The sequence below is a fragment of the Poecile atricapillus genome, chromosome 7 (assembly GCF_030490865.1).
Source record: "Poecile atricapillus isolate bPoeAtr1 chromosome 7, bPoeAtr1.hap1, whole genome shotgun sequence".
Lineage (NCBI taxonomy): Eukaryota > Metazoa > Chordata > Aves > Passeriformes > Paridae > Poecile > Poecile atricapillus.
The window spans coordinates 15,628,877-15,650,942 of NC_081255.1; the positions used below are offsets into that span (position 1 = coordinate 15,628,877).

The 22,066-nt window shown below is 37.4% G+C and overlaps 1 protein-coding gene across 2 annotated transcripts in view; it reads right to left on the reverse strand.

The window, feature by feature from the left end:
- Positions 1-3,292: 3,292 nt before the first annotated feature.
- Positions 3,293-22,066, reverse strand: part of SNX7 (sorting nexin 7) — a 30,934-nt gene continuing 12,160 nt past the window's right edge. The window contains exons 6-9 of one of the 2 annotated variants that reach the window (XM_058842654.1): positions 20,754-20,953; positions 17,703-17,789; positions 11,462-11,614; positions 3,293-3,687 (exon numbers count right to left, since the gene is read on the reverse strand). In XM_058842654.1, the coding sequence (XP_058698637.1) occupies positions 3,607-3,687; positions 11,462-11,614; positions 17,703-17,789; positions 20,754-20,953 (521 nt within the window). In that variant the 3' untranslated portion in view covers positions 3,293-3,606. Of the gene's footprint in view, positions 3,688-6,941; positions 7,008-11,461; positions 11,615-17,702; positions 17,790-20,753; positions 20,954-22,066 lie in introns of those variants that run through there. The other variant, XM_058842655.1, reaches the window with a different exon arrangement.

Genomic DNA, 22,066 nt, shown 5'->3' on the forward strand with positions numbered 1-22,066 from the left:
CTTTCAATCACTCTGTAATCAATAAGAAGCCTCTGTGGGATTGCATAGATAAGGCTTCTCTCTCTCCACACTGATGGCAGGACTAGAGTAAAGATGATGGCTATGTGACATACAGGCAGTTAACAGCAGGTCCACACAAGTAAAAGCTGCAAAGCTATGAAGTGCTTTATGAATGTTTTGCTGTCCAGGTGCTTTCTGCAAAGGTTTTGCAATCTCATCCTCTACTCACTCAAGTCAGTCGCACCAGCTGGCAGGTAGGAGCTCCTTCATTTGTTAGAAAAGGGGTTATTTAGCCATTTTCCTTCAGTAAATCTAAACCAGAGTAGCCTGTTACACACACCCGTGTCCTCATCCATTCTTCATGAAGTTGCAAGGGACTATTTGTCCAAAATAGTGGGCAGTGCTGATAAGTGATATTAAAATATGATTCAGACATATGAAAGAAAACTACTTGATACTCCTCATGGCCTGCAAAACTCCTGCTCAAAGGTTGATTTCATGATTAATTTATGCCAGCATTATCCCTATTTTAGTGATACTAGAAGTGATATCCTATCCACAGCTATCAGGTAAATGAAAATAATCCAATACATAGTGCACAAATCTTTTTGAATGGTCACCATTTTAGGCATAGGCAGCAGCAGAGGCAGAAGAACCTGTATTTATTTATTTTTTCTCTGGACATGCATGTTGCCATAGATCAGTTGTAAAGTGATAGAGTCTGTTATCAGGCAACCCTTTAAAATCATTCAGTGCTTAGGGCCACTGATTTCTTACCCACATCCCTGTTTCACCTTTACTGCCAGGATTTTGCTCTGGTGACATCTCCCCAGCTAGGTACCAGAGAAGGTTTTTATTCTTTCCTTTGTGTGTTTTCAGTTTAACAAGAGAGAGAGATGCACTGTTTATAGGCCCTAGATATGAACCACTGACATACACAGAGGCAGCATGAAAATCCAGTAAGAGGCAGACTGATTTTCAGTAATCAAATAGTTTAAGCACTTTCTAATCATAAGCCTAAGGAAGGTAAGACTCAATAAAAGAAAAATCTTTGGAAATAAGTCTAAATATGCAATAGACTTTCTAAAGTTGTAAGTTTCAGAAATATTTGCATGAGAAAAAAAGGACAATGTTGTATTGTACTTAACAACAGACCTTATTTTACATGATGACAGAGCTACTAAAAAAAATCAGGAAAATAAATACATGGCCACAAGAAGTGACCTCTATAAAACTGACTGCTAAAGTTTTTCCCCCTGTAAGTAATGGGCTAAGAGAAAAATAAATTAAAAATAAATATAAAAAATAAATAAATATAATAAATAAATGAATAAAATATAATATAATGAATATAATGAACATTTTTACCAAGAATGCAAAATGTCCAGTGGTGCTTCTGATTTCCAATTGTCTCAGGTAACAACATTCTAGTCCAGCAGAATATGCAGGTAAAATCAATGCAACACACACTGGCATGCCCCATCTGAGCTAACCAGACATTGTATGTCCTTAGAGGTGCCTGAATTAGCAGCATAGTAGCAATTTTTGGTTACACTCAAGTACTTCTATCCTTCCAGTAAGCCTATTCAAACTCAAAACCATGAACCTCCACTTTTCTGGTATTCAAAGTGTTACTGCTGTTTGTCTTGTTGCAATCCTGTTTATAGAACTGTACACTACAGAGAGATTAGGAGCTAAAAACAGCAGGCTAAATTGAGTATTAATAAATGCAAATAAATGCTCACAGGGGAAAAGCCAATTCTCCTATATATACACACTGATGGATATTAAATTATTCAGTAACCTTCAGAATAGCTCTGTGGACAGTTCTGTGGAATGGCAGCTTAGCATTCAGTGGTACTTCAAAAAATAAATTAAGAATATGATGACAAAAATCAAAGCATAATTATGACAACATGTACATTTCTGGTGTGTCTGCATTTTGAACACTGGTTGCAGCAGAACTAGAAGATACAGAGAAAAGCAGTAACAATGAGCACAGATATGAAGTGCCTTTTGTACAATATGGTATTAAGCTCTGGCTTTTCCTCTGGGAAAACAGGCAGTACTTGGAAAACACACTAGGGGTCTGTAAATTCTTGAGTGGCACGGGGAAGACAAATAGGACACAGTTGTTCACCTCTTCTCACAATTTAACAGGCAGAAGGCATTACCTGAAGTTGTTGGGCAACTGGTTTAGGAAATCACAAAATTAATTGATTTTTCCTACATATTAAATTGTGGAATTCACTGATATTCAGCATGGAAAATCCTGTGAGTTTAGATGGAAAAAAAAAAACCAAAGAGCTGAGCTTTCACTACTACTTCATGGGGGCAGCATGAGAGCACTTTTCCTACCATTGCTGAAAAGGTCATGCTGATATTCCAGGTCTTGCAATATGGATTTTTTAAGATCAAAGCCACCAAATCCTTGCCCACCTTAGACAGGTTCACAGCCACCCAGGAGCGGCAGCCATGTGCTCTGGAATTGTCCCCTGCAGCTGTTAGGTGACTGACCAGAGCAAACTCACAAAATGCCACCACAGAAGGTGCAGGTGATGGTTGAAGCCCTGCTCTTCTACAAGGCCAGAGCCCTGGTTAGGCTGTCTCTGATTCCTGTACCTCATTCTTTCCACGTAAAGCCTGTGGCTTTCTCAGACCTTAACCACCAGAGAGAACTGCAGAAACTACAGCTGCGGACCGGAGGACCTTTTGGGTGGAATAATTCAGTGAGTGGAAGACTTTAATGCACATTGCATGAGTGAATCAGCTGATCATTTTAATGCAAACCTCTTATTTTCTTAACCCCTTCTCTTGAACATTGACTATCTAGAGAGGAAAGAAGTTAAGGATTACAGGAGGGTCAGCCATGGGAGCAGAGGGTTTCACCCTACAAACTCCAAATGGAAGTTCTTGTGTTGGCAGATCAGTGCTGTGACTAATGGTATCACTGTACAAACAGTGAGTGTTTCATGAACTGTCACTTTAAAATTATCCTTTAAAAAATGTCAAATTGAAGATTTCTAATAAATACATAAACACTGCAAACTGAAAACTAAATAGCAACCCTTCAAAGCAGCATTAATCTCACAGAACGTTTGGCATCTTTATGTCCTATGTTGCCATTGGGCAACTATCAAGGTCTATTAAAATAATCCTAAAGTCCTAGTCCTTGAGGACTATGTGACATAATTCTACAAGAAATTACTCAAGAAAGTGAATCTAAAAAGCATGCTAAAATACCAAAATACTTCTAAAAAAGACTAGGATACAGAATGATGACAAATTTTCCTTATTCAACTTTTTATTAAAATGGAGCTATTTTTACATATTTAAAATACTTCATATCAAAATTACACAATATTTATGAAAACAATTGTATGCAAATGCATAAAAATATGTAAAATCAGAGCTAAGCAATATAAAGCAATATATAGCACGTTTCAAAATGTATTTCAGGGCTAGAATACCTGAGTGTTCAATAAGCTGGTTTCTTGCATTTCACTGATTTTGACAATTAAGTTTAATAATGTATCTGATCTCACATAAAGCACTTTGGTTGGGAGAAACTGCACGGAAAAGGCAGTGATCAAGCAGAGATATTACTCAAGGCCTGTCTTCAGAATCCTCATCCACATGAAGATCCACTGTTTGAGATGTCAGGAAGGACTCCCATGTAGCAAGGCACTTAAAAAACCCAAAGACATACATATGAGCACAGCAGAGATTTCTGTAAACTGTTAGCCAAGGAGAAAATGAGTAAAAAAAACAGCAGAATACATACACATTGTCACAAGCTGCTTTTGTACGTGAGAGCAAAATAAGGTTTCCTAGGCAGCTCAGTGATATGCAAAATGTTAGCTAACATGCTGAGTGAGCTGTAAAGGTCAATTTTACATAATGACAAGCACACACTGTGAGCACTGTAATTGTATGTTGTAGCATGGAAGATGCTAACATTAATTACGCTCTTCTTTAATCTCTTCCTTTAGTTACAGGCAAAGATCTCTTCCAAATAGAAAGCACATTGTCGGGCACTGTTGCCTTGTAATCTCTGTGGATTCCTAATGTATACCCAATTTTCCTTCCAAGTTAAATGAAACCATTTTTTTTTTTTCTAAATAAGGAGAGAATTCATTTTTCCCCAGAGTAATGGGAAAGAAACAGAACCAGAAAGGGAGGGGCTGGGAGTAGGGAAATTGTTATCCTTACAAGTGGTATTTCTCAGCTTATGGAAAAATGCATTTACAATTATAAAACCTATTTTTTTTATTTGAAGCATCAATTTTGCAGGCAGTAAAATGAAAAAAAAAAAACAAAACCAAAACCAAAGCAAATAAAACCCCTATATGACTTTGGTTCAGTTTGGCTTAAATGAGTGTTGGCAGCTTGTCAAGCCATTTGAAATCATAAATTAGTGTTGAGAGCCATGGCAAGGCTATCACAAGGTAACCTGTAGTGCGTTGATCCTTGTTACCAAAAGCACCAGGTCTCTACTATTTCAAGTCTGCCAGTTGAACAGGATAGGCAAATTGCTGAAATAATTTACTTGTTCTGATGCTGTTGAAAAAAAGCCCTTGGAATGGAAATGTTCTTACAAAATTTTGACTTATAAATTCATACCTATTGTTCTTGACAATGCACCTGATTTACTACTTACTCTACACAGCTTTTTTCCATGAAGAATCTTTATTATGCACCATAAATCAGTCTTCTGAAATTTCCCAGGAAATAGATATTAAAACCTGGACAGCACATTATATTTACCTAAACTTTGAATTAAATCAGTGCCCTGAAAACAGCATTATTTCCTAACTGAAATCTTTTGCCATAAACTATTTAAGCCACAGCAACTTGCTAAGTCCAGCTCATTGAAACACCTCGTCTCCATCTCTCATTGCTAAGGAGATGTGGAAATGACCCTGCTTGAACTTGCAGCCACCTAACTCCATTTAACATTTCTTGTGAATGACTTCCAAACTCTGCCATTAAATATGGAGATTTAATCATACTACACTGAAGAGCTAGGTCCTGGTGCATGTCTGTGTGTAAGCAGATGAGTGGGAGGATCTGATAATGTTAAATATAAGCTCAAAGAGAAAAACAAAGAATACACACAGAATGACTGGAGATTGGGGGAATCCATGATAACACAAGGATACAGAAAGAGAGATACCCATAAAAGTAAGGGTGACAAAAGTAAGAAGAAAAAGAAAATAAACAAGTCAGCAGTAGCTTTGTCTCTGAAGACATAAGAAAGTAGAACATGTGGGTCTGCAAGGCAAAGAGAGCAGTTAAAAAAGCCAACTGAACTAAAAGATCACGAAATAAAAGTAAGAGCTTATTTTTGCACAGGTTTTTGGCTACTATCAGGCACGGTAGAGATCACTCCTGTTATCCACATTTTGCCCCATAGACTATGGATACCAGGATCTCTTCCGATCTTGCTGACAAAAGACCCAAATACTTCTGCTGCTATTGCACACAACAACATTATGCTGCTGTTCAGAGTATATCTAAGATTTGAATTACTGTTAAAAGAGAGAACTAACAGGGTAAGATTCAAGTGGAAATTTGCTTTCTTCATTGACTTTTTGGAGAAATGTTATTTTGAAATGGTACACCAGGGAGAAACTGAAGATACTGCCAGCCTGAAGAGTGAACTGAAGTGCTGAAAACTGGTTTCTGATTTAAAAGGTCTTTTTGATCTTTTGTATAAAGCCTTTAAGTTTGATCATTAGATTCTCCCCTACTTCATGTGACACTGTGGCAGCTGAGTCTGTCTGAGTGGCTTGAGCTGGAACATGGCCACTTGGTTTTGAAATGTCAGTGAGGCAGCTGCTAGCAATGTGTCTTCACTGTGGCACTCAAACTCATCAATTTCTGTTAGAGCTCAGCCTGGATTACCATCCTAGAAAGCTGCAAGGTGCAGCTGTTGTTCTAAGCTTTTTCTAGGTGTGGTACAATAAAACATCATTTTTTCTTGAAGAGTCTTTCATTGGCAATGACAGATTTTTTTTCTGAGACACAGTTTGATTTAATTACCACATAAATCCATGTTTTGTTATTCTGTAATTTCAGTAATGTGAATTAAAATACATGTATCAGCACCGGCTGCAATGTAAAAATGGCTTTGTATTATCTTTTCAACATAGAGGCAAGCTGCACATGGTAAAATGCAATCACAATACACTGCTTAACCAGATAGATATGATCTACTGAAGTCTGTCCAGACAAAGATGCAAAGCATTTTTTTCTCAAACAAATTATTTGGCTTTTCATTTATCCCTGTTTATATAACCAAAACACATTTTTCAAAATGTAAGAGCAATGTTGGCTCATTTCACTGTCAGACATCACAGTGCTGCTACAGCTGACAAATTTTATAATTAACCACACCAAAACTAAACTAGGTCTCTGTGCCTTAGGCTCAAGCTTTTCATATTGTGAAGCATGAACTGCATAAACGACATTTTGTTAGTGATGTATACTTCAACATTATTACAGAATGATTTTACTCCAGTCTCCTGGGAGGTTGAAAACGGAGATCTAAATAGAGGATCAGCCAGTTTTCACAAAGGAGACAGAAAGGAAAAAAACCCCAGAAAATCCAAACTAAGGAAATTAAATGTGTTTGCCCAGGATTGAAATTCATAATCCAATTACTCGTAAAAGCCCAATGGAAAACATAAAAAAGCCTAAATACACAAAATGCAATAGCAGGAACTTAAATAAGGCTACTTTACCTAAAATGTTCTGATCACTACTGGAGGATGCATATCTATTCTGCAACATCATTCTTAGAAAAAGCAGCAAAAAGTTTTTCATATAGTACAATTGCATATATAATGAAAAAGGTGATATAAAAATAGAACATGTAGTAAGGATGCTAGCAGAAGCAGTGTGTCACATGCCATGTTCCCAGTTATACGTGGCTGATACCTTAAAAATAGCACTTATGATGGCATTTTTTGGAGTAGAATCTGAAAATGGAGTCTTGTTTGTGACTGAAACAAAAAATATTTTCATTATTTCTGTGTGCATGGAAACAAAAGCTAGACTGCACAGAAATAGTAATTCACACTCTAAAAAATGTCTTCCCAAAATGATTTTAAAAAAATTTTAAAGGCTGAAGTGAATGAGGGTTCAAAGATGGATCTGCCTTTGAAGTGACACGCACAGGGACAAAGCGGCTCAGACGGGGGAGCTTTTGAAAATCTCCTGAAGTTTGGTAGCAGAACTCCCAAGCACGGGACGTGATCAACACGCAGGAGCAGCCAAATTTCTGCTACATGACCAAATAACTGCTTCAGTGCATCACTACAGAGGCCTCTAGGGCAAATAACAAATCTCATCAATTTTCTGCAGCTTTTACAAAACCGAGAAGTACACAAGGGCTTTGGAGTTAGAGGCAAGTTACTGTAATAGGGAACAAGTATTGCTTTGCTCTAATGAATCTTTTGGATCAATTTATACCTGTACAACAATGTAGGTCACAGAAATACACTAAATTGTACTTGAAATACTTAATAAAATCATGAAATTATTTATATATTTGAAAAACAGTAAGGTGTGCCAACACCAACAAGAATGTGACTATATCAATGGTAACAGATTCTGATTAAGATGCAAGGGATTAACAGGATTAATCTCACATGCAATTAATAAAATAAAATGCTGTACTTCAAAAGAAATGTTCATCCATGCTCAAGAAAAAAACCACATTCTTTCAATGCCAAAACTAATTAGCATCCCAGATTAAGAAAAACCACCAATCTGCCTGCATTTCCTGGAGTACCCAACAAGCAGTGGAACCCCAAACTCTGGTATATTTGCTGGATTTACAATGTCTAACTAGTCTTTGCATTGGGCTGTAAAATCTAGCCACTTATTCTGGTGATTTTCCTGAAAAGAACAGGATATCAAAAATTCTTTGGCTGCATATGTACTAGCTATACTAAACACATGAGAAGGAGGACAAATGTAGCATATGTTTAATTGCTTTTGCTCTTTGAAGCCAGAGTTCAACAGTACCTGGTTTAGTTCTGCTATTCTGCAGCAGCAACACTTCAAACCTGCCAGCTAAATAGCACTGCCAGCACCACCACTAACTGTATCCTGCTTTGGGTTTAGTAATGCTGCATCTTTAGAATATCTATTTCTAAATTAATGAAAATATTCATGGTGACAATCGGTTTCTCAGATGAAAGCTCCACCCTGTGGACAGTTTGTGATTCCAGCTGTTTGGCAGATAACTCTTCTGGACTAAGCTATCAGATAATGGTGTCATGACTAAGGCCTGATGAAAATGAATAAAATAAATGGTACATTGTTAACATGTGCTGAATAAATGCTATTTACTTCAGAATTAGGAGGAAATTTATGAACTTCCAAAAATTAAAACCTTTTCTTATTGTTTCAGAAAGTCCTCTTTATTTTAGCAATGCATTTACTGTCATTGTTAGTACTGTTTTTTTGGACTTAAGACTTTGTGGAATATGGAGAGACTTGAGGATGTATTCAACGCTTTTTCAGAGAAAAAGAAGTACAGAACTGTATGAACCATTGAGACCACCTACAGGAATACCAAATGATTGGTCAGTCATGGTAATTCTTGGCTCCTAATGATTTAAAATACATTATAACAAAGCTTGCACATTATCCCTTGAAAGCTTTCGTTTTCATAGGCCTGCACAGGAGCACTCTGTAAATCTGCAACACTGGGCTTCTATTCATGTCTTTGTTACCACAGCATTGAGAGACATAAAACAGCTATAGAAACAAAGGAACAATTCTTATTTGAGTATAATAAATGCAGATACCCAATGAACTGGAAGACTACAGGAATAACTCTTAAATTTATAAATCTGCAGAAACATAATTACAGGTAACACTTTTAGAGTAACACTTATGTGAGCAGTAATTCAGCTTAAGGAAGAGATACTCTTTCATGTTAGCTAAGTTATGCTTGACAAGTTTGACAGCAGAATCCTTAGGCAACTACAATTAAGAAAAAACCCAAACAAATGTCATATTCTTTGCCCAAATTGTGACAAAGATTAAATGACATTTTAAAAATTTTACTGTACTTTGACATGCTGCTATGTTGTTTTTGACCACACTGGCTTGGGTTTTATACAGTTTTGAAGGACTGCATTCTCTACTGCAGCAGCCATCAGAAAATACAAAATGCCTGTCTCTCTGTGGTTCCCAAAATTTAAGGGAAGCAGAGAATGACGGTGAACATAAATGACTCCTTCTTTGGTTGTATGCCTGGGAAATGCAGTCAGCAAGGGGAATAATGAGAAGCACAGTGAAATGCTGCTGAAGATAAGAGAATGGGACACTGCTTGTGGAGAGGCAAGAATAGTTTAACTGAGGGGTGGGGGAAGTTGTGGAAAGAATGAGAAGCAGGTAGACACTAAGTGAGAAAGCAGGAGATGATTCCTCATAGGAGTTGGACTGAAGAACTGGGCAACTGAATCACATTCATAGCAACCATGGTGCCTTGGAAAATGCACAGAACATGCTTTGGGAAACAAAAAAGGCAGGAAATAACATGAGGGATGTTACAGCAAGAAAAGGCTTAGTAAGCATCAAATGGTGCATCAAAAGTCTGAATGAGTAACTTCAGACATGTGAAAAAATGCTAATGAAGCAAATAATAATTAAACAAGCAAAAAACACTGTAACAGACTCTGTGCATGAGCTTAATGAGTCAGACTCAAACTATTACATTTAAGGTTGGATTCTCTTTCCTACTGAAAGCGTAAAAATAATATTCTGCTTCTGAGTTTCTGAGATTCCTTTCCTGGAGTTTCACTCCCAAACAGTAGGAGCAGATGCCAGAGCTTCTTTTCCTGCTGCTTTCAGGAGTACACACTTGTAGTTTGAGATACACGGGCCTCTGACAGTGATCAGTAATCACTTCTCTATTAATTAACCATCACCATTAACCATGGGTCTTGAATAAACGTATTTTAGGTCAAAACTCCCAATCAAAATATTAACTTTATCAAGTTCTTTTGAATATCAGGATTAGATAGTGGTTTTCTGATAAAACAGAAAAAATTGGTAAGCAATTTTTCTTTGCAAACAAGAAGCGATAGCACAATGTTGCTTATTATTGCAACTGCTGCAGTGAGATAAGGTGCCTTTTCTAAAATGTGGATCTACAAAGATCTAACAGGAAAACCATTTAATGAAGATTTCAATACTCAAGAAAAGTACCAACAAAAGATCGTGTCTCAGTATAAACCAATTTGTCTGGCATTTCAGAGGATATTTAAGAAGAACCTCTGGCAGATACAGAGACAGCTGAATAATTTTCTGCAGTTTGTGGGTTCAGAATAGTAATTTCATATATAGTATGAGCTTTGGTGTTCTAAATTAAATTTCTAATTCAGCAAAAAAGCATTTCTAGACAGGAAAAAGAACCAAATAATTATTTTTACCTTTTAGCTAATCATTCACAAAGAAAATTTTCTAATATATTCAGCATTGTTTTAACATACATATTGCTGCTACAGAAGTCAGAGACCATCAATAAATGAAGACAATGTTAGAGGATGCCAAAAGCTTGCTGCCTGATTTCTGAAAATATTTTGATCTTAATATGTAACAACAGATTGTCAATGTCCATGCATCTCACAGACTGCATGTTAATTAATTAGACTTGATGATCAAGAGCTCTGTCTTTTCAATCATGTTTTAACAAAATGATTTGCAAAATCAGAGCACTGCCACTGGCTAATGCACAATCCATAAAAGGCTCAGACTACAGGACTGAAGTTACAGATACCAAAATATATCTGTGAAAATGACTAATTTATGATTAATAGATTGCTCAGTGCATTCCATTTTTTCCCCCCAAAACAAGGAAAAATTATTTTAAAACTTCAGACATTTGGGATATTTTCAAAATGCGCATTTCAATCAACATTGTGTTACCCATGAGGAAACTTCAAAGAATGCTTAATGTATTTTGTTATATGTTTTCAAATTCTACTTCCTAGAATATATTCTTGGAAATTCTCACCAAGAATATTACCTCTGGCATTTGAGCTGAAAATAAAAATATGATGGAAACATATTTAAAGGTTTTTCTCATGCAGGTTTGAGCCTTCCAGAATGCTTCTTCATGCTCTCACAGCAAAGTGTTTCCAAAGTGAAATATAGCAGCTGACATTGAACTGAAAAGCATGTTCCAAGTTGTTGTGGTTAGTAAAACAAGAGTGCCCTCTGTCGATGATGAACTCAGGATCAAACAACTTGGGCACAATAAAATATATTCTGCTTGAAATCTGTCAAATTCAGGATAACTGCCTCTCTACTCCCACAGAAACTGATTCCAAAGTTACCAAATGTTTGAGCTAAAATGTAAAATTTCCTCTTTACAGAGAACCCATGGACTTCACAGAAATAATGAAAAAATAACATTTTTTGTGAGAAAGAGTTTTACCTCTTCATAATAACGGAGATTATTCTCAGCCACATTAGTGAATGTCGATCTCATATCCCACTGCATGTTCTGCTTCCACCTGTCCCAATCTGCTTTCAGAGCATTATTGGCATGCTCAACTTTGTCTTCAAGTCTCCCAATCTCTTCTGAGAACTAAATATTAATTGTAAACATTAAAAAATGTTAGTAAAATCACCATTTTCAAAATTATTGAAATCAATTGACTGTAGTAGAGATGAACTGTAGAACCAAGATTGTATTTAACTTAGCAAAAAAAGTATTTCCCCAGAGATAAATGTAAAATTAATTCTTAATTAATAAGTCACTAAAATTTCTGAAATATTAATAACATAAAATACAGACCAGAATTAAAGTGTTCCTGGAGATATTTTTGTTCACTGAGAAGTTACACTCTGGCACCTCTTCACTAGCACTTGACATTAATGCATCAAAAGGAACTATATAGAGGGCTTTACTGAAGCAGAATCAATTGTACAAGTTAGATTTGGCTAGAAAAAATGAGAAAATCCTGACAGAATCTTTGATAACAGGAGAAAACAGAATGATGAGAAGACAGCAGAAATCAAAATCACAAACTTTCTGGTTTCTTGCCTGTCACATTGCCATCTTTTCTTGTTGAACTGTGTGTGACCATATGAGGGAAGAAGAAATACAGAAGCAGAGAAAGAAATTAAATGGAAGGACTTCTACAGAGAAGAAACTCTTTCACAGCAATCCAGGACCCAAAACCTTGAGGGCTACTCTACAGACATTACTTGCTTCTCATTACTGTAGATGCACAAACTGACTTGCCAGCTAATGGGAGTAAGTGGACAGCAGCCTTGTCTTTAAGGAGATTTTCTGGTCTTCTCAGTAATTCAGTTACCTATTGTCATTTACTAATCAGCTGTGTCTGTTCTGGCTGGCACCAGGTCACAGAACGAGGCACATCTCCTGTGGCTACAGTGCAAAATCTGCTGCAGAGATGGGACTGCAGAGCCACTGTCTGCAGCAGCAAGGAGGGCATGCACAAACACCACCAAAATAAGGAAGATCAGGCAGGGAAACTTAATTCCTCGAATTGCTTCCATTGCAACTCAGGCTCCATACATTTCTTCTTCGTCCTTATATTCTCCCATAAAGCAAATAGTTTCTTCCTCATTACCTCATACTTCCTGTGTAAAGTAGGATAACTGCTTTTGCTTTCTGCAGAGCTGGTGTTTTCATTGATAGGAAGTTCAGGATTCCAGGACTAACTTCCAGGATTTTTATGACATGTTTAGGGTCCTGGCAGAACACAGAAACATCAGAACTGACAGCAAGACATGAAAAGTCTGGGTGCACAGCCACCAGCTTGAACCATGCAGGGGAATACAGTGATCAACTGCAACAGCAGTGATGCTGCCATCAGCCACAAACTGAATCATCAAACATTGCCTGAAATGGTCACAGAACCTGGATCCCATTCAGCTCTTAAAGAAGCCAAGAACTGCTTAGCTAGTTAAAATTTCATCTGAATCAATGTTATCCAATAATGTAACAATGTTAGCCAATAACATACATTTTTAGTTAGATTTGATTTCAACACTGATTTTCTTTGCCATGCTTCTAGATTAATGAAATACAGGTTATTAATGGGGAAAAGAATGAAAAAAAAAAAAATAAATTCTACTTTACTGAAAAGCCCAAGTTCAGTTATCTGGCTAGACCACTAATCAAGCTACAGACAAGGGTAATTTCAACTACCAACTGCATTCAAAATGAAAAGGTTAATCCAAAGTTTAAGCGTGGGGGAATTACCTTTACAGGAATTACAGACAACTGGATTTGGTATTTTGACCATGTTCAATGCTAATTGCCTGTCCTTCAAATACCAAAAAATGAACGCATACAGAATACCAAAAGTGATGACATTTTAAAGATGATTTAGAGTAGGAAAGACAGTTGAATCTATTCTCTGCTTTTGCAGAAAGTTCCTATATGGGAACGCACTAGTCTACACACATAAAGAACTTCTCTGACTTAGAAGTCCTGGCTGCAGCAAATTCCCCTGACCTCATTCTTTATAACTTTATAACTTTAAGTAAGTTATTTTACAGTTTGTTTTTGTCCAGCCTTTTCTAGCAACTACAAATTTCTTCCATACTGTAGTCAGAACATGATATGGACAGGTAAACTCTGTTATACAACTGTCCTGGGGTGACTTTATGATGCTTGTATCCCCGGTCGACTGTTCTGCTTATGCAGTTTGTTCAGAAACGGCTCTCGTTCCCCAGCATCCTGCTCTGGACTGTGCTCTCTGCAGCACGGACAGACAGCGGGACAGAGCTCTCCTTTGCTTTTACTTAGTTTTTAGCTAGCTGAGGCAGAGAAGCTCCCCAGACTGTGTTTTTTCTTTTTCCTTGAATCTGTTCAAACCTGCTGTGGACTGAAACCCCAGCCAAGCCCCGGGAGCTCACTCCTGTGGCCCACCAGGGCCTGGGCCTGGGCACTTTCCATCTCCGGAGGGACTGATAAGAGACTGAGCGAGCCGAGCTACACCCCACAACAAGGACTTGCTGGATTTGCCATCTCTTCAGAACAGCGAGAGGTTTTATTGATTACTATTATTCATTTTTTATGCTTGTAGATACTTTGCTTGTTAAATAAACAGTTTTTTCCACTTTTCTCCAAGGAAATCTTTTCCTGAACCAGCTGGGGGACGGTCCACTTAAATTTGCTTTCTAGAGAGACCCCATTCAGAGGTTTTCTTGCAAATTTTCCCTAAGCCAGGACAACAACTCTGCCTGGATATGAAGTTTAAACATCCCACTCTAAAACCCCAAAGAAACCACATACTGTATTAAGGCAAGGGTTGGACTCAAGGTCTAAAGGCAGCATTATGCTGCATGTCACTATGTCAGGTAGAGATGTTCAAGGTCTACTTTTTCAAAACTGAAATAACTCATCAGTGCTACTCTCTTTAGCTGCCATGACAGCAGAAAGGAAAGAATGGCTTGGACTTAACAAAAACATCTACCTAGTGTGTTTCTCATTTACAAGGTGTAAATTGTTACAACTGATCCTGCAAATTAAACAGGATTCTGAATCCATTTTCTTACATTGATCTCACTAAGGCAGCTGGTGTGAGAAATGAAATATCCCATAAGTGATGGCCAGAGGCCAGCACAGGACTAATCAGACATGGGACCAGAGCACAGGAAGGTGGGAGCCAGGCATTGCTAGGGCAGAATGTTACCAGACATGGACCATGTGACTGTAGCCAGAGAGACCTGCTCCAATAGCCAAATTACATGGTAAGTGACACAGCATTTTACACTATCTCACTATGCAAAATAGCACGAATTTCTATCTGCTACGTGAATTAATCCTACAGCTTGGTGATACTAACTCCTTTTTAGCCTGGAGTTAAAAGACAAAATATATTCAGAATGTAATAAATTCAGCATTTCATCTCTTTACTACTCAGTTTCAAGCCTAAACACTAGAATCCTTAAATTGGCATTTAATGCTTATCTCGCTCTGTCAGAGCACATTTATACCAACCTTTTTTCAGAATTATTATCAGCCCTACTGGCAAGACTAAAACTATTAGAAATGCCCAAACCATAGAGAGATACACTAGAGAGCATTTCTGTGTAACCTCCAGGATGGAGTGTGGGAGTCATGGAGCAGCATATCCCACTATCTTTACAGCCACAGCTCTGGAGGTAAGAAATGTCTAGATAAGCAGGAGGGTACCAAAGTCCTGCCCAATCTCTCTGTCAGAGCCTGCATCCAAAATCAGTCTTCAAATCATCCATACCCTGAACAACCACCTCCTTTGTGGACCAAATTTTGGAGTAAAAACCAAGGTTTTGGCTTTTGTAGCAGCACCACAAGCAGCTTTCTAACAGCTCAAGAAAACTTTTTTTTTCTCAGCCGATGAGCCTAATGTCCCATAAGGTTTAATTTACAATTACAGCCTATTTCATCTGCACCGACCTTTAGGGATGTTTTGCATTGTTCTGCTGTACAACCTTGTGTTCGTTAAATCATTTACTGTTTGCCATGACCAGTGCTAAACATCTCACAACCTTTTATCAGCTCTAATGACAGTCTGAGACTCCTTCTCTGTGGTGGAAATGTACTTCAAATGGGATTAAGGTTCATGCCACTCACTGTCAGCAAAAGTTCTGGCTACTAGATTGCACTGACAAGTTCAATCTAACATCTATGAGATCATTAGAAGCTACAGGAGTTCAGCTTAGGAATAGATACGTGCAAATACACCCAAACTTGGTGTCTCACACCTGTTCCAACAACATACCTGTGTTATGACCACCTTTCATTATGAAGTAAGTCTGGCTAGAATTGTCATAAAAATATTTCAACTCATAATAAAAGTTAAAATATAGTAAAAAAATTACCAAGAAAATAGTTAAGTCACTTGAATGGTTAAAAATAACAGTACACCATTTTCTGTTGCCAAACTATCCTTACTAGAAAAAGGCTTCAGCTTCTAATTAAGAAAAAGGCTTCAGGATACAGCTGCCACTCAATTAGAGAACACAGGATTTTATTATCAGATTAGACTAACAGACATCTGTTTTACTGCTCTTCTGAGACTCTAAGGAGTACCAGGCTCTCAAGAACAGGATTCTCTGAAATTAGTAAGAAATAGAGGGGCTGGAAAGATAAAGCAAAATCTGAACACCTGAGTAATCAGAGTGTCCAAAGCCTTTACCAAACTGTAAATGCAGATATGGAAACATATATACAGTGAAAAAAAAATAAGTTTGGGCAAACTGATTTTAAAATCCTACTGCAAGCAAGTACAAACATCTCATGATGGAGTAAACCACTGTCAATATCAAATCAACATGGTATGATCAATTCTATGCTAAAATACAAATATTCTGGTTTTTTATTTGTAAGAGTTCAGGAAAAGGGAGTGCATGCACGTTGTCTCAGAACTCCATCAGATTATAACAGAAATGCATCCTAAAAGGTGGCACGCCCTGCCAGGCTATGGTGTCTTTTCTACAGTAAACAATGAGTCTGGCTGCTAAACAAGCTGTATGAAGCTGAATTCGTCACTGAGTGCACCTGCCATGGCCACCCAACTCCCAGCCTAGGGGGCTTCTCCAACTCACTATCCTCTGTTCATTTTATAAGAGCTTCAGGCTTTAAACTACAGAAAAAGGACAGGAAAAACAGCAAAGAAAGTAGAGAAACAAAAACAAATTACAGAACACAAAGGCAATAAATAAACAAAATTTCCACTTCAGGAAGAAAACTCCAAAACTAGAAATATTTACTTAGTGTCCCACTGCAGTACACAGAGGCAAATTGTTACATAATATACTATAGCCATTGTAGATATCAGAAATCAGCAATATATTTTTAGTTATTCACCTTATTGCCAAAAAAGTCAAATGAAAATATGCATTTCAAGTGCCAAAAACAATCTAAACAGCTCATCTTCACATGGAAACTAATTACGATAAGCCTAATAAAAACTATCTGAAATGTTAAGGATTTTCTCCTTTGATGTACTAAAAGGTTAATAGTAATTTTTATATATTATTTACCCTGTATAACACTTGGTATTAATACTGTGCTAAAAGGACATTATTTAGGCTGGAGAGTTTAACAATCAAAAATTTTAAAAATGCTGATTCTCTTCCCAGAAGTTGTTTTTAATTGGCTACTGAGCCTTGCTGGTGGTTTTGGGGATGCCTGTCCCCATGGGGTATCAGTTACAGTCTGACTTCACTAGAATGAATGAAAGTTCCATACTGGGAGCAAAAGAAAAAAAAAATCCCTGGGTCCAACTGGAAAAAACAGAAATCTGAAAGAACAGAATGCAGAACATTTTAATTTAAATAAGTTTAATGAACAGCTTTGTTGATTCTAATCACCTCCTCTACTTCTCCTACATCAATGAAGCAGCAGCTACAAGAGCACTGCAGTAACTGTTACTTTCCTTTAACTCCAAGCGTGGAAGCAAATAGAAAAGCTAAAAATAAGCTGTGGTACAGCCTGTGTTGACAAAGGCCAGTGGTCACCCACCACAACCAGCCCTTCCCTCCAGCAGCCCAGCTCCAGAAGCGCTGCTTCTTTCTTGTGATGGCCTCTGCCTGGCACAAAGAGCTACCAGAGACAGCACCCAGTCCCAGCACGTGGCCTCAGGGGACACATGTCCTTTTTCTGTGTCTCCCACTGCTACAAGAAGGCCCAGCTCTCTGAAAATACTCACCTGATCCTTTTCTGTCTTTTTATTGGCTAAAGCATCAACTTTGGAATCCAGCTCACCTTGAATTTGGTCTCTCCTTTTCAAAACACCCTTAGTATGAAAAAAAAAAAAGAAAGTAAATGGCAGCGAATTTTAGCTCTTTCAGAAAACAAGATCATAGAATTATATCATTTAATAATTTTGATATATGTTTTATAAAAAAAAATTAAAATCATGAAGACTTATTTTTCCAATACTGTATTTTATCTTACAGGTTTTTCAATAATCTTACTAAATCCAAAATCAGTACCACAAGAATCTGCCATACACAGTATCACTGCCAGTTGTATGAGCAGAACTGCTACAGCAGTTTACTTGGTATCAGCTTAACTTACTATATATTCATTTAAAAACAGCAACATGAGTTTGCCAAATATCATGAACAGAAGTATGTTGAGTAAAATTTACCAAATAAAGTAGAATGACTAGAAATGGTATACAAAGCATTATTGAAATAGTGACTTCAATCTTTAATATTAATTTGTAAGTGCCAAATATAGTTTTGGCAAATCAGAAAAAAATATCAGAAAAAGCAGATAAAAGTTATAAGAATGATAGCTTTTCTACCATTAATATATATGCTTATTTTCAGCATATGTAATTTTTACCTCCTTTGAAACTATCTTATCAGGTATTGGGATTTTAGCATAATGTCAAAAAATAATTAGAAAGGGGAAGGAATACTACTCGTTGAGCTACAAAACAGGAACAGTATTACAGATTAAATTTCAATTTCTAATGCTCATTTGCTCTGAGACCTTGATGAAGCCTTACAAATGTCTCTTTGTCTTAGCTTCCTGATTTGTAAAAGCACACTCAGGTATGCTTATCCTGCAGAAGTGTTGCACGGCTTTTGTCTTTTTGAAAAAAAATCAGAAGCAGGACATACGTAATTACAAATCTCAAAACCTTCTTTTACATTACCTTGCCACAACTGGTTTTACTGCTTCTTCTGCAGAGATGTTCAGTATTCACCTCTAGCATAGGGCATGTTGAAACAGCACAGGCCACAAGCAGCTCTACCTTCTCTAGCTCTCTTATTTGACTGAGTTCTCTCTGAAAACTTGACACTTTATCAAACATGATAGAATAATTTAAGAGCTTAATTTTCAAATAATTTTTCAAGGTTTCTTTTTGAACAGGTAATCACTATAAAAAATTGGTAGACCTGACTTTGGGCATTTCTGAACAACAGATCAGCAATACAGATGAATGCTCATTAATAGCTTGGAATAATTTGGTTAGATAAATACAGAAAATATTTAGCTGGAAGCACAGAAGCAAAACAAATGTCTGGAACAGCTTTTCTTCATAATAAAAATGTTTTCTGTTTCTTCCTTTCTTTTGCCTCTTTTAAAACTTCTAATGACTGCTTGGCAACATTTATCACACATACACTTTAAATTACAAGACAAAACCAATTACTTTAATATTAACATGCTACATCTATAGGCAAGTGCTGAATTCTAATGGCCAACAAAGGCACTTTATTTTTAAAACATATTATTATACTTTTACAAGTTTTTTGTATAATACTTAATGGTACCTTGCCACAAAACCCACAAATATTTTATATGGACCCATAACTAATTAATGCTGTAATTTTTACCCTGAGGGACAGCAAATTTGCTCTGTGGGTCAGTTAGGAAGGGGATGGTCCAGATGTAAATATTTTAGCTATGAATTCAATTCTTTTCCCAGTTACAGGTTGAACTCTCAACACTGGAAAATATAAGGATTGTACTCTTTAGATCACACCTCTGAACATTTGCATGTGATCTTGGCAGCACTGCACCAAGGCCCCTGCAATGAGGGGTTAAACACACCTCTGAAGTGTGTTACTACCGGGTGAAATCCACAGGGTAAGCAATGGGCAGGCAGCATCTCCTCAGTTGCATGAAGACTACAATTGCTTATGGGTAAAAAACACAGAAATTCTGAAAAATCAGGTTGGAAGTGAGGGAGATGACCTGCAATTGCTACAACAGTAATCTCTTCAGATCTTTAAGCAAAGCAGTACCTACCTCCATCTAGCAGCAAATATTGAGGCCTGTGAGATACAGGACATTTTGTATGGCCCCTTTTCCTGTGAAGCTTGTATTAAAGACAGCAGTCATTGCAGCAGGAATTCCTAACTCTCAGTAGCTAAGCCTTACTGAAAAAGTAGCAATACCCTGCAGAGTGCCACCAAAGGCTCAGTTAACTTGGGTCTTGCTCTAGTCATGGACTGGAAGACTCTTGCAGCCCCTACTGAAACCACTGCAGCAGGAGCTGGGCTCCCAGCAGGAACACAAGAACAGATTCTGCAGCTGGCATTGCTCAAAACCTAGACAAAGAGGGGTTTGTACACATGTTCTGCTTTCTGTAGGCAGCTAAGTGGGAATTATGACATACTGAATTCAGTTACTTAATTATGTTGATTATCCACCAGCACTGACTATAATAACTCTGGAGTCTGATTTTTTTACATCCTCTCCAAGTGTAAGAAAAATACATACATAAAGGGAACTGAGAGCAGTAGCTTGTGGCAAAGACTAACACATGCTTATGTAATGGTGCAGGGACTGGAAGTTCCCAGCTGTTCTGGAAAAAGAAAACATACTTAGGAAGAGCTCCTAGAAAGGGAAAAACCTCTCCACTCCTTTTCCCACACACAATCTGTTACTCAATGAGTTCATGTCTTTCTCAGCTGCTGTCCCCAAACTCTCACTGCTACAATGCAGAGCTCATTGAAGACTGCAAACTAGACACCATAGCACAGCTACTCAGGGCTGCCTGCCAGGCAAAACTATCAAGCTCTTCTTATTTGGAAGGGGCACCTCTTGCCTGATTTGCAAGAGAAACAGGACCAGTTGGATTTCCCGATAACGGACAGGTATCATATGCTGTGCACGCTTTGTACTGAGTAAATACAGGGACTGTAAAGTCATTTTCATCAGATTCTCTCCTGGGCATTTTCATTGGACTAAGTCAAATTTTATACTGAGCCAGAAAGAGTCCTTCAGGAAACCTTACCATGAGAATTTCACTGTAGAGAACGTATTCATGTAAAATGGGCAGGAGGTGCTCTGAGAGCCCTGCCATTCGCTTCTCTGTAGCCCTGCAGCAGCGGTCGATGCAGCTGGCAATGCCCTTCAGGGAGTCTGCTATGTCTTCTTCTGATGCTGACCACAGTGTGTGGATGGGGCCATACTCCTTCATTTCATTAAAATAGTCTTAAAAGGAACATATACACCTATTACTCTTTTCTTCATCAACAGAGGTCTAAGTGACACTAATTACAACTTTGTATTTACTGTGAACCAAACAAGATACTGATGCTAATGTTTAAATTTGCTCAAATGACCAAGATAAGTAAACTCCAGTTCACTGTTTATGAACAAACTAATCAATTAATGTAATTAAGTAGCTTTGAGAAATCTATCAGCAAAAATGCCCCAGACATTTCACAATGACACACATACTCAAGTAGACTTGAAGAGCTGTTTTCAGACACCAATGACCTGCATTACTTCACAGTCTTCATACAGAGCAACAGGAGCCACAGCAGTTGGTCTGACTTGCTGACTTCTACTGCCCTGAATTCCTCTGCTTCTTGATAATAGTAATGTTCCAAATACAGTCTCAGTTATTAAAACTAGCAGCTTTGTTATGTCCCAAAAGCTTCAGAAGAAACACTGAAGTTCACTCCTGCTCAGCAGGTATCTCCTTCAGTAGTTTTTATTAATTTAAATACAGGGATATCTTATTAATTAATTTTCTTATGTTTCTAGACCAAGTGATAATCCATAAACAGGTAGAAGGCCCACAAATCACTGTGCCATTTGGTACAGCTAAATATAGGCAAGCTGCAATTCACAGGACAAACACATTGGTCATGCACTGAAAATGGAATTTTGTCACTACTAAATTTATAATGAAGAAATGTCCTAAGAAAGATGAAAGCAATTGTGTGACATAAAGGGTGTAATGTTTGCTTTGAGATTATTTGGACAAAAAAAAAGCCCTCTATGGAAGATGTAACCAAGCACCCCGTGTTAAGGTACTGCAAGCAGGAATGTTCTCTGTATCAGTGTTACCAAAAATTCCAGTAGTGTTGCCCTGCTTAAGGAAAAAAATCAGATTAAGCCATCCTTCTTGAGAAAACTTTAGTAGGCACAGCTTATCATGACAAAAATTATGGCCAACAGTAAAACTATTAAATAATTAAAACCTGCTTTATCAATGGATAAAAGATGCAGAACAAATTTGAACAGAGATGTTTAGAGACCTGGAATCAACATAGTCCCATGTCACTATGAGATTGCACAGTAAACTGTACATTCCCT